Consider the following 13850-nt stretch of genomic DNA (forward strand, 5'->3'; position numbering starts at 1 on the left):
TAATTTGATTGCAAATATAGGAACAGAAAAATTTTATGAACTCAGTATTCAAATAGAAGAATGGAGATGTTTATCAAAGTTTCCCAGATGAACTGAAAATCTAGAATTTGTTTGTGTGGAGCTATTTAATTTTTAAATACTGACAATTGATTCAAATGTTTTAAAAATATTTTGTGAGCCAAACTAAACACATGTGCCAGCTACTAGTTTGCAACCTCTGCTCAAATCTTAGCATTTCATTACTAGGGACACGAGACCCGGAGATCAGTGATGGTGAATCTTTTAGAGTTTCAATGACATGAACAGCCCTCTTTGGTGCGTATACCATAGGTTTACCACAACCAGGTTAAAGGATGACTCCAAAGCTGTACTGGTATAAGCCAAAAGTCCTCAAACAAGTTTCCTGAACCACGTCCAGAATTCATACTCAATTGTGACCCAAGAACTCCCCAGATCAGTCAGCCCACAGACACAGAAACTGGCAAAAGACATCTGGCCTAATCAGCAATGGCTTCTTCTGCATTTTGATTCATCCAAAACTTCCCTTGCCAATCTGCACTTGCTATTTTCTTTCAGTGTTAAAGGCAGTGAAGGTAGCGATAGACAATAGGCTCAGTTTATGTCTCCTAATTCCTTCCTGATTTTCCCACTGATTCTTCCTTCTCCTCACCCTCGTTCTGTGGCAGGACAGATCTAACACTGGAAAGGGGCTGAAGTAAAAAACTCACTTAGTCCAAGATAATGTCAGTCCATGTGAAACTTTTAAAAAGCTCTCTGATCAGCCTGTACAGCAGTTAGGAAAATAGAATGCCTCCCTGATAAAATAAATACAAAATCTTCCTTAAAAACACAGGAGCAATAAAGCTAAAACAACAAAAACCCAAAAAAGCAAACAAATGGAAACTGAGTTTGCAACATGTGGCTCCCTGTGCCGATAGCTCACTGCAATGGTTTGAACAGGAGTTGCGTTGCCCTTTAGGGATTCATATGTCTCATATGTTAGAAGCCTGGCTCCTAGGATGGCAATGTTGGGAGGTGGTGGAAGCTTTAAGAGGCAGAGTGTAGTGCCAGGTAAGTCTCCGGGCCATGACCCTTGGTGAAAATTAAGTCGTTCTCTTGGGAGCCCCAGTTAGTGCCTGTTGTGGGGCTGTTCTAAAGGAGCAGCCTGGCTTCTCCCTCTTTCCCAGCTTCCTGTGTGCCAGGCTCTCTAACCACTGTGAAGTCATCTGCTTCAGGGTTCTCAGCTGGAAGGAACATACCATGCCATAAATTTCCAGAAATGTGAGCTAATTGAACCCCTTTTCACTAGAACATAACCAGCCTCAAGTATTTTGTTACAGCAACAGAAAATGTACTGATACATTTATCAAACAGGCATACTGGCTTTTCTGAATGTAGCCATCTTCCTTTATGGTCTGTAGAGCAATTATAAAAACTGACACTTCAGAACAGAGAAACAGCCTGAAAATAAGACATCTTACTGTAGGTTTTGAGAGCACAACGTCAACAACAATAAAAAAAAAAAAAGTATTAACATTCAAAACAACATCTTGTTCCTGACTTGAAACATAGGGTTTAAAACTTGATTTTGCCAGTTCTATTTCAATTTCTACCCAAGGAGAAAAGCTTAGGTATAAAAACAATTGAACTCATAGATTCCATCTAAAGCTAGATTGTATCAAAGCATTAAGGGAAAGATTTTTGAAGCTCAAATTATAATTTGTCAGGTTATGCAATGATTTTAAGATAGGAAAGACATATAGACAAATGCTAATTAATGTTATTTAATTCTCAATATTAGAATTTTGAGAAATTTGGGATGAGGAATTTTTTATAACCAAAAATTTTCAAGAATCCCTTTTAAAAATACATATATTCTGGGGCTATACGATTATCTCTTCTGTTACCAATGGTAGTGTTTTGATGAATAGAAAAATTTCAAATATTAAAAGAATTAAAGATTTGGGATTTTTATTCCTATATGTCATAAACTATTTCAAGTAGCATAAATTTATCATCCATAGTTTAAGTTCTTCCTTCCAATCAGGTAAGAGACATTTCTTGTTTTGTTTCATTTTTTTCCTTTTTATCGGTACCGGGGATCGAACTCACGACTGCCTGCTTGCAAAGCAGGTGCTTATGCCGCTGAACTAAATCCCCAGCCTGTAAGAGACATTTTTACAACATTATTTGCCAAAAGCCTCTGCATTTTTTAGATTTCAATTTATTTTATGCCCAGAGTGATATATCCTTTACCTTTGAATATAAGTGACATTCCAGGTATATCTAGAAATCTGACTGTAAAGTTTGAGACAGTTAATTTGAGCTTCTAAAACTTTTATATTTGGTTAAAAAAGACTATTGAAAAAGTTATAACCTTGAAAAGTTTCCTTTCTTGTATTTATATCTCTCCAGTGACTACAGCTTTCACAATAATCACCAAAATGTTGACTTTTACCTTTTTTTCCTGCATGAAAAATAGGAAATTCAATAAGCAAAAGAAATGTCAGAAATTCAATAAGCAAAAGAAAATGTCAGATAAAATACTAAAAGGTTTTTGTTGTTTTGGTTTGATAGAAAGAATATAACATATTTTCTCAGTTGTGTTTCATAAAGTAAGTGAATGGCCATTCAAATTAATTTAGGATTAATTTTATCCTCTCCTTATTTCTATGTGTATTTTTTCAGAACTAAACTACCTTGATCATGGTTTTCATTACAAACCTGAAAGAAATTATGGAAATGATCTTTAATATAATAATATATTTTACTGACTGTCTTAGCTTTTTCATTCGAACAACTGAAACAGAGACAATTCTTTGCATGTTGAAATGTGTAATTATCATGTATCCAAAAAGGAGGGTGTAATTTTCACATCTGATTACAAGGGAAGGGTGTAAGTGAAGCTTCCTCGGTAAACTTACACTTGTTTACAAAGAGCAGTACCTTTGATATTAAAAACTCAAAACATGCAAAACACTGGGAAAAATCAAGATTAACATGCACAAAGCTAAACAAAATCCTTAGTATTTGTTTTGGCCCCACTACAAAAATAAAGTTGTTCCTTCTGAACTTGTATTGGTCTACTTCTGATGACTTTAAGAATCAACAGTATTTTATTTTGCAGGCTTGCTAGTGAATATCTGATTAAATGTTAGAAAGCTCAAACACTAGTTTTAATTTATTTATATATTTAAAAAAAAGTTTTGTACCAGGAACCAAACTCAGGACCTTGCACTTCCAGGCACACGCTGTGCCACTGAGCTGTATTCCAGACCTCAATAGTTTTAATTTAAAAGGAAACTTCAAATCCCTTTTACACTTACAAACCTATGAGGACAGTTTAAGCTAGAGACTGATTTTCATCTCAACGGAACAGACTTTTCCTAAATACAACATCAGTGCTTGCAAGATATACATTTTTGATGTTTTTATCTCCCTGTTATTTTTTAAACTTCTGATTTACCTTGATAAGATCAACTTCTGCTCATGTGAACTTATGTTTTGGACATGTAGGAAGTGATGATATCAAGAAAAGCCAGTGCTGTGATGATAGCTGTCTCTTAGCAAGAAGATTAAAGATAGATACAAGAGCACACAGCAGGTAGAAAAAAGAAACCAAGATCTAATATGTATTTAAAGCATTAAAAATTATAATTGCTATGTAATTGTGGTAGATTTTTGCAAAGTTTACAAAGAGTGACACTGAATATCAAGTATGCTGATCCTCCTGCATCTCTTAAAATAGGTAACAAAGCAAAATAAAGAGTAGGGGGAAAGAGAAAACTTTTAAAAATTATTTATGAATAGAGGACAAATTGTTCCTCATGCTAAAAGGAATTCTCTAAAATGGAGTTATCTATTTAGCTGTACAATTATACAGAAAACAGTACAGTTGTTAGAAAGCCATTAAACTATACAGTTTTTTAAATGCAGTACTAATGGCAACACTGATATTGCCATACTTTAGAATAAAATATTTTGGTAATATGCCAAATCAAACTTTATGAGCATGGACTTGAAAAAAGAATACTGGTTAACCAAATGATGAAGACTGAAGAACAATTCTCATGAAATAAATTATTATGTGAAGAAGAAACAGGGTCTTTAGTTATTGCCTAAATAAAATCTTAGCTTTCATGTTTTTCTTTATATATGATTTCATTGCACATCTTCCATTCTACTTTGCAATAAATCCAAAGTAAAACACCTAAGATGAGTGTCTCCTTTTTTGTGCCCATGATCTGTCTGTGCTAGAGCTTGACGGGCTGGGGACACAAGGGTGTGTCTGAAGGGTCAGCAGCTTTGGGGCACTGAGGTAGTTTCTTGCTAGCTCAGAGGCTCACCCAGCTCGCACAGTCTGTGTCCAAGCGCACCAATCAATGCTTTTTGCACAGCACATTTTTCACTGTGTTGTTAGAGTACATTTGCTTATATTTTGCACAATTTTAATTTAACCATATTGATCAAACTGAACACTCAATAAGACCCTAGGCACCTTAGGCTTATTAAAATTAGTCAACATGAAGCAAGTGAACTAAGGAAGTAATGGAGACTGGAGATTTAAATACAGCGGAACTCACTTAAATAAATACCTGTTAATGAAATAAATCTATTAAATGAATTTATTTTCTCAGAACCAAATCAAAACACATAGGGTAATACTCAAGGGGACCTTTAAATGAATACTGTTTAAATGAATAAGCACCTTAAGTGGACATGTTTCTCTTGAAAGACAAATAGTATTTTCATGTTTTCTAAGGTTAATTAAAGCAAGAAAATCCATGTTGATTTTTTGGGGAGACATATTATCATTTTTTAGAATAAAACAAGAAAAATGCTTGAATAATGCTATTTAAATATTATAAATATATTCTTATTAAGGGAATTGTCATCTGTGTGAGAGAGAGGCAGAGACAGAGAGAAAAATAGAGAGAGAGACACAGACAGAGACAGAGACAAACAGGCAGACAGACAGATACAGATACAGAGACAGAGGCACTTTGGGTATATGGACAAAAACCCTTGAAATAACTGAATGTGTTCATTTGCAGACATGAAACATTATGTTTCATGCAACTTATCCATGGCAGGTTAAAACAAAAATATTTTAATTTTAAGCTGCCTTTCACAATCTTATGGGTGCTACTTTTAACACAGTTTATTTGTCTCTTCAGAAAGTCCTACTATTTCTCCAGCATAGTTGAAAGGTGAGATTAAAAAGCATTGATTCCTTTCCTTTAATGATCTGTAATAAGAATCTCATTGGCACAGTCACCGGGCTCAAAAGAACATATTTAAAAAGACATAGTGTTTTCTAAAATAGGGATTAAAAATATATTTTGAAATCTACTCTATGAACAATTTTAAGTGCCTAGTACAGTATTGTTAACTCTATGCACATTGTTGTACAGCAGATCTTTAGAACTTAACATAAGTGCTTTTTAGCACAAAGTTTATGTTGGACCACATCTTTAACTCATCTGGTCTCTCTTTTCTCAGAGGGGTTGACCTATGGTGGTATGTTATTATAATGACAGAAAAAATACAGTACATGTTAAAGTCTTAGAGCAATAATACCTTTTAAAATACAGTGGGTATGCAATCCATAGAGAGTTTTGTTCAGACCCCCTTTATGTAGTGCTGCCTTTAGAGGGCCTTGTTTATTCATCTTTTTCCTCTGGCCTAATAAAAGATATTAGCTCTTTTCCCTAAGCAAAAGCTCTCCTATCATGAATCAGGCAACTAGTGGGAAACTGCTGGCCAGGTTTCACCCCACTAAAATTCTAATCTATACTTTGTCTTTTAGAATTAAGGAGAAAATGCATATCAGCAGAATCTTCTCTCTACTTTATTTCATTTATAAATTACGAGAATGATGCTATTATATATTATTAATTTCTGCTGTTCTCCAACTCTGCTGCAGCAGTGAGCTGCGGATGTTGGAACGGTGTAATTATGTTCTAGTAGGGTAGCCATCCGTTTCCTTTCAAAAATTTACAGGATTCTTAATCACGCTGCTCATTTGGGTGCGCAGCAGCGAGGATGGCGAAACACAAACAGGGCACGTTCGTTTACACAGGAACACCTGCTTAGCATGATAGCAGATGTCAGTCAGCAAGCGAACACAAAAGGGAAAAACATCAACAACAGCAAACTCACACCATTCTCATCTGATGCAAGGAAATCTTTCCAGAAGTGATGGCAACAGTGGACTTTCCTTCTAAAACACAGGCAGACGCTCTGAAATTTCCAAGTCTTGTTCGTGGTTAACATTCTGTCAGACAGAAAGGGTGATTTGCCACTTTTTGCCTCCTGATGTTGGCTCTGATACTTTTTACTATTTGGGAGAATTACTAAAATTAAAGTTTCTTGATCAGTCAGCAGACTGTGGGTTGGCTAGTCTAAATAAAAACCTAATTCCCCAAAGGTGATTATCATTAGAAAGAATGAAACGAAAAGAGAATGTCTTTCTCTGGTGCTGGTTTGAATCCAAACCTAGTTATTCAGTGGTTGTGTGAGGCTTAGTGACATCAGTCAAGTTTTAATAATACCTGCTGAGAAAATTAAATGAGATAATATATTCAAAGTGCCTGCCATGTAATAAGAAAGTAGGTGGTAATATTATTATTGTTATGATCACCATTTTCACTACCATTATTTCAATCCTCACGGAACTGTTCTAGTCAGCACATTATTTATTAAAAGTCTGGAATGACCAACTGAAATCTCTCATGGAATAATTACAGAGTGTGACATTTTGACGTGTATATTTCTGTAAGGATATTGTAGTCATACCTACTACTGTTATTTTATAGTTAGAGAGCTTGTCATCATTTCCACATGTTTCAAGATTTTTCCCTGAACCACTAAATGAAGTTTTCAGGGATGTACCCTCATTGAAAAAGACGCTCAGGGAAGGTGAAGCTCTTTCTACAACTTTGACACAATAAAGTGACACTATGGAAAAGCAAGAAATTAGAAGTTCATCATCTTCCTGTGCTGACCCCACCCTGTAACTTGCACAGCAGGTTTTAAAGACCTTTTTTTTTTCCTGGATGATTTTCCCTTCACTTCCTTTCTCCAAAAATGGTTAAAATTCAAAATGGAAAACAGCTATCACACTTGGGCAATGACTAATTTTCCTAAGGAATTTTAGTATTTGGAATGTGTCTGCTTGTGTAGGACTATGTGATAAAGGCTCCCTCAGTATGCATTGACTTGATACCCAATAATGGCTGCTAAGGAGCCGTTATGTAGTGCTGCGTCAATGATCCGTGCATTGAGGACTCCCTGAGTACGCATTGACACGATAGACCGGAACGGCTCAGAAGAAGCTGTTATGGTCTATCATGCCAATGATGTGCGGAGATTGGCAGGGCCTCTGGCCCTTCCGTGGAAATTATGGAGTCTCGGAAGGAGCTGGGGTGGGCGCCATGTGAGCGCATCCCGAGCCTCCCAGTGGCTCCATTCTCTTTGCTCCTTGAGTTTGCTTGAAAAGAGCTAGAAAAAATTGTCCACTCACTTCAGTGGTCTCATGTTCCATCACTAAGGCATAAACAGGGGTGAAAAGTTGTCTTTTCACTTGGTCTTTTATTTCTTCTTAGACAAAGAAACACACTGTGAATGGTAGGAGGGGCAAATGTGGAGGTCATTTTTAATGTTTTTATAAGTTTATAAATATCTCTTTGCTGCTTTATGAATTTCATGCTGCACATGTATGTGGTACTGGACAGACTTTTTTGTTGTGGTGGTGCAGATTTTCTGAGATTAAAATATTTGATCCATGTAATGAAAAATACATTCTTTCCATGTCTTGAGCAGTTGAATAGGTACTCAGAACTCAGCATGTAGGAAACGGTTCAAAAAACCTTAGGAAGAGAAGTGCAAGTTCAAGAATAAAGTTTGGATTCACACATGCTTCACCAACTTAAGGCAGTAATTAATTCACTTATGGTATTTACATGCCCCTCTTCAGATACTTATGGGGAACATAGGAATTTTAAATTCACAATTCAGTGCAAGATTTAAAATGATCTTCATTAGAATTTGAAGCTATACTCTAAACTGCTTTATATACTACCAACAGAGAGGCTCATTATGTAGTACTATATTTGGATTACCTTCTTTACATTTTGTAGCTGTAGATTTTGAATGTATTTTTGGTATGCTTAAGCAGAATCAAACAAAGTGTTTTAATCAACTCTATTAACTAACCAATCCACACAGTTGCATGGCAAATGTCTGGGCGAGACATCTCACTGCACTCTCTTTTTCTGGTATCTGGGAAGGATCATGGAAGAAGAGAAGTCTGAGATACCTAAGCAAGATGTGGCAAAGGCTTGCAAAAACACCAAAGTGCCACACTGAGCAGGATGATAGCAACAAAGAAAAAGATTAGGCAGAAAATAGCTAGCATGATTGTGATTTTAAGTATGGAAGGTACTTCTGCATGCACATTTGCTTGAGTAGAAAATAGTCTAATTTTCATAACAAAATTTGGAACTGGAGTAAGACATCTACCTCTGGTATATACTAAATGTTGACTGGATGACTAGGATTGGCAGAGGTAGCAAGACAGAACTCCCTAAAAGAGCAACCCACACTGAATATTAGGGAATGGAGCGGAAGGCTGGAGGGAAGACCTGCAATGCTAAACACTCACTGTGTGCTCGGCACCTGACCTAGTACCAATATTTCCTTACAGAAGCCCTGGAACGTTGATGATTACTATGAGACATAGTTAGGCTGAGTGATCCAGTCTCATGGCTGTTATGAACCTAAAAGTCACACTTGAGATCAGAAGTCCGAAGCTGCCACTCTTTGAGCACCCACAGTGCCTGTCAGCTCCCTGATGCCCAGGTCTCAAAAATGTTGAGAAAGGCCCAAAGTCAGTGAATTTAAACTTAAAATAACTTGCACGTATTCAAAATGACACAGCTGTCACAAAGTATGGTTCAATAAATTGTTAATATGGTGATAGAATCTAATATTAAGTTAACAAAATTTTTCTTTTAGCTATTATAATAGATATTAAACCTTTAATGGACCTGCTGTATTCTGCGCACCCTGGCTTTAACAAAATGGTTTTTGTATGTAACGTCACTGGTGGTAAGAGATAGGCAAAAATGTGCTCGACATTTACACATGTGTGGGGAGACAAATAAGAATCAGATATTTTAAGTGCCATAACAAAAGTCATCACAGAATATGTTCTTTGAGGGTTTTTAAAAAAGGACAGTAATATTTCTAAGAGAAAAAGTACCATGAGTGCCATGTAATACTTCCTGGAAATGAGAAGGTAAAAGAATATGCCAACTGCTGGGATTCTTTTTTTTGTTTTTAATCCCTAAAAAATCAAAATTAAACGAATATCTCAGACATAGGTTATTGTTTTCTCTGTTGAAAAAGGGTTCATCAAGGCCCAGAAACTGAAGTACCTTCATCAAGGATTCCTGGCAGCCTAATTAATCAGGCTTTGACAAAGAATCAGAATTTATTGAGCATCTTCGAGGGTTCAGATACCGTTCTTAGAATTTTGTCTGATCTTCCCAATGAACCTGCAAGCCAGTATTGGCTCCTGTGTTAAACATAAGAATTGAAGCTCACAGAGGCTGAGAAACAGACTCAAGGCCACATGGAAAGTAATTGGCAGAATCAGAAGAATTTGTATACAGATTTGTTTGTGTCTGAGTTCTGCATTGCTTTTATTGTTTTAAATGTCTCACTCCCTGGAGAACCAGGAGAACCAGGCTCCATTTGTTGTAAGTGCCTGGATCCAGAGATGATCTTTGAGCAGGAGTCCGGCTAGCAGAGCGTAAACCTGAGCTGCTGCTCACCTTTGGGGCACAGGTAGACAGCACGGCAGGGAGTCTAAGAAGAAGTGCTGCTTCACTTGCAAGTGGAGCAGTTAATAGCTTTTACATTTTATCTTTAGTTCTGAAACATTTTTGGGATTTCAAAAATCTATCTTGAGTTCACATCCCATTCATATCACTTATGGATACTGTCCAAATCCTATTATCAAGGAACTTAATTTAAAATAGCTTGGTCTTTTTGAACTGTCAAAAACTCTAATAAAATAGGGATGTTTCATACATGCACGGAGCAAATTCTGTGGGACACCCAAAGCTTAGCTCTTAAACTGTGTCCTTACATCAGTGAAGAGGTAAAATCTAGATTGCTGCAAAGCACAATGCAAATATGAATTTCATTGAATCCTTGACTGTGAACCTACTTGAAAATCATTATTCTGCTTATTATCTATATCTATTAATAGACTAATTATAACAATAAGACACACATTTGAATCACATGGCTAACTAAATTGTTCTTTTTTGATAATGTAAATTAATTTCTGAAAAGGTAAAAATCTCTAAATTCTAAATTCATTCTAAGTTCCAAGCCCTTTATAAAGGTAGACAAGTTAGGAATATGTAACTGCAGTTTTTTTTTAAAAGACTACTGCTCCTTTAATGCCCAGCTGGTTCTGAGATGTAATAAAATTGACATATTGATTCCTTTGAATTTACAAATGCCTGTTTCATAAACTCCATCTCTAAAGCCTAGGCATCTTTAGAGCACTGTCATTTTTTTTCTCCAAATGGATCAATTATGTGCCCACGTAATCCTGTTACCTGTGAAATCCATGCATACTTCTCCCATTTGCTGCAGTTCCCAGGCGGACAAACTTGCATTATGTACGCATAAACAAACAGCGCATTTTCTTGATATTAGAGATTGTTTTCAAAGTGAAAGGCAATCTCTTGGGTCTTTTACTCAGAGATAGAGACAGAGAGAGGAGAGAGAGAGAGAGAGAGAGAGAGAGAGAGAGAGAGAGAGAGAGAGAGAGAAAGAGAGAGAGAGATTGTGCCTGCTCCTGCAGGTAACATTAGTTTATAAATATGCACATATATACAATCACGTTTATATATATGTGTGCATATGTATGGTATATTTATAATTCCTAATAATGCATTTCAATCACATGATTTTGCTGTGGTCATTTAAAAAAAAAACTTCTTTAAGGATGTTAATTCTTCATTTTAGCTAAGCCAGTCTATGGCGGTTTATCACATTTTTCCCCTTTACTGATAATTAGTATTTAAGGACAAATCACCCCCAAGACACCTTGACACAACTGAGAAATGGAAACCCAAAATGAATTAGGTTATAAAGTTTGTAGCTGTCTTAGAAGGGCAAAAAAGTCCTCAGTATTTTTCACTGCAGTGCTTGATACTCACTGGCTCTGAGACTCCTTTAAACACACAGAAACTCCCTCACTGAAACAATCCTAGAAAAAAACAAAGATTCTGCTCCTAGTACATTAGGAGGGAAACGCCTGAGTGAACCAGGAGGCCTCCCTCATATCTTAAATCTGTACCAGCAAACTGTCTTCTCATACAAACACTTTTGCATATTTGCGTATGGGCACGCCCACCGGTACAGAATGCATAAAGACTTATGTGAGAATGTATGCACAGATCACAGCTACAGAATCCCCTGCAAATAACCAGTAAGCAAATACGCTTTTGTCTGTATATGAACTCTCTGTGTGAGCAAAGTGCTGTGCATGTTCTGCACAGAGATATGAATTCTTGCTTCATTCTTTCAGCCTGTGCTGTATCTGATTTTCCTCACTTCACTGGGCACCCAGCAGTCCAGTTACACTGCACTTGCACTTTACAATTTGTCTCTAAGAGATTCCCCAAATCACAAAACATCTTGTCTGTCATCCAATGTGCTCCCCATATGCAGAAAAGATGGTCTGAAAAATTGGGTTGTGCTGGGAGCCCCGTGGCCTGGCGCACCGCTGCCATTGTGCCGGAGTGGTTTTAAAGATAAATGGCTGCATGTTAACCAGATTTGACATGCAGTACAAAGGCAGGCACCTTTGGTCCCATGACACAGCCAAACAGAAAACACAACAAGCAAGCCTGGCAAAGATGTCCGACATGAATAAAAGCACAACAATTTGTCACATAGTTGTTACAAAATGTTAGCAGCTTTAGGGCTTGCCACGGGATGGCAGAGATAAGGCGGTGTGGAGAATTCAGAAGTTGGGGGATCGGTGAGTTTTAGGCCATGGAAGAGTTAATTCAGAGAATGGGGAAAATAGTCATTGCGAAGGGATTATTTTCATTTGTTTCCTCATAAGGCCGAAGAAGGCCTCCATGTCATGAAATAAATCAGCAAAGCCAATGTTCTAGGATTTAGTAAACAGCGTTTTTAAGAGCTGCCTGTTAAACCATCTCTTCCCAAACCCCTAAACAGGTACCACATTCTTGTACCAGTTTCTTGCAAATGGGCAAAGGATTTTTCATTTTCTTTTTCAAATTCACTTAGTGATGAATAAAAAGAAGATTTCTGAGGATAAAACATCTTTATTTCCCCTTAGTCTCATGCTCATCCTGAAGTAGAGCTGTAAGCTGTCTCACTGTTACTTTTTCAAATGCTGGGTTTCCTTTTCCAAATGTCCTTCCAGTCAGTGATCATGGTTGCATGTAATTCTGGAAATTCCATGATTGCAGTAACATTTAACTATAGACTTTCTTTCTGACTCCAGGCCCATGCCCTTTCTAAGCCTTAATTTCTCATCTATAAAAAAAATATTAAAATAATATTGAAAGAACTGTTGTCAGTCTCTATCAGTTGACATAGGCAAAATTCTTAGCGTAGGTCCAAAGGCATTATAAGCACCCCATAAATGTTAGATAATATTATCTTCCCTACAGTCTCCAGAGATGTGTCACTAAGACAGAAATATGATTATGCCACTGTACTTCAAGAAGTGGTTCACAAACTTCCCATCATCTATTAGAAATAAGAAATGGATTGTTGCGCTCTTGTTCTCCTTTGCAGGCTCCGTTTAAACTCATCTCCTTACATGAGCTCTGTGTTGTAGGCATTTTAGTTGGCTGCCAGTGCTTGGCCTGGTCATGCTTTCAGCGCACGGTTCCTCTGCTCACTGTACTGCAAACTCAGGCTGTGTGATGCCATTCCTCTCCACAGCCGTCGCCCCCCACATCCCCTCCCCATAAGTCTCTCTTTTGCACCTGCCCTCATCTGCACCCTCATTTGCACTCTCTCCTTCTCAGACTCAAAGTCCCCTATAGCACTCATCACATTTTCATGATTTGGTGGAAACCTCTCTTTCCCAGCTCTCAGTGAGCTCGGCAGTATCTGGGTTTTGGTCTGTGGCCTCTAGCATAGTTGCCACACATAGTAGGTGTGCAATGAAGGTAGAGTAAATGAACCCCTCAAGCTCCTGCTGAACGACCAGAGGCTTATAAAACACCTAGTGACATACTTTTCAACTACCCTTGCAACAAGAAAAAAGTTCCTCCTCATAATGCAAAGCTCAGATAACTCTCAGGAAAGAAGGTGAAAGAATTCTGACTAGAAAAAAATCATGTGTTTTTCTTCCATGAATATGACATCAGCCTCTAAGAAGTGCTGCTTCTAGGAATAGTAGAATGAATTAAGTAAGCTCATATGGCTAACTTTGAAAAGAAAAAAAAAGATATTTAAAGAGAGAGAACAATTTGTTGACCATTCTAGCCATATAGTCCAGGCCTTTTCTGAGGACTCCGATGTCCCTAAGAGTATAAAGAGGGGACTTGGTAGAAGGAACCTACCTGAAAGACACTGAAGATACTATCATGTATACACGCACGTGCACACACACACACACACACACACACACACACACACACACACACCGTGGATGGAAATGCCTAAGTGATTCTACATTGCTCTCCTAGCTTGTAGAGCACCATGACCCAAATGTAAAGAGGCAAGGATAAGTTTTCAAGGGGTAGAAAGGGTCTGGAGCGCCATGACATCTGTGA

General features: G+C 37.3%; 1 protein-coding gene across 2 annotated transcripts in view; it reads right to left on the reverse strand.

Annotated features, from left to right (window-relative positions):
- Positions 1-13850, reverse strand: part of Zeb2 (zinc finger E-box binding homeobox 2) — a 127120-nt gene that overhangs the window by 94208 nt on the left and 19062 nt on the right. The window contains exon 2 of one of the 2 annotated variants that reach the window (XM_023561107.2): positions 6165-6277. The exons of the other annotated variant lie outside the window; for it this stretch is intronic. Coding sequence (XP_023416875.1) covers positions 6165-6276 — 112 coding nt within the window. The 5' untranslated portion in view covers position 6277. The remainder of the gene's footprint in view (positions 1-6164; positions 6278-13850) is intronic. 2 annotated transcript variants of the gene reach the window in all.

The sequence above is a fragment of the Cavia porcellus genome, unplaced genomic scaffold (assembly GCF_034190915.1).
Source record: "Cavia porcellus strain 051 isolate PalLab524CR breed Dunkin Hartley unplaced genomic scaffold, mCavPor4.1 scaffold_12, whole genome shotgun sequence".
Lineage (NCBI taxonomy): Eukaryota > Metazoa > Chordata > Mammalia > Rodentia > Caviidae > Cavia > Cavia porcellus.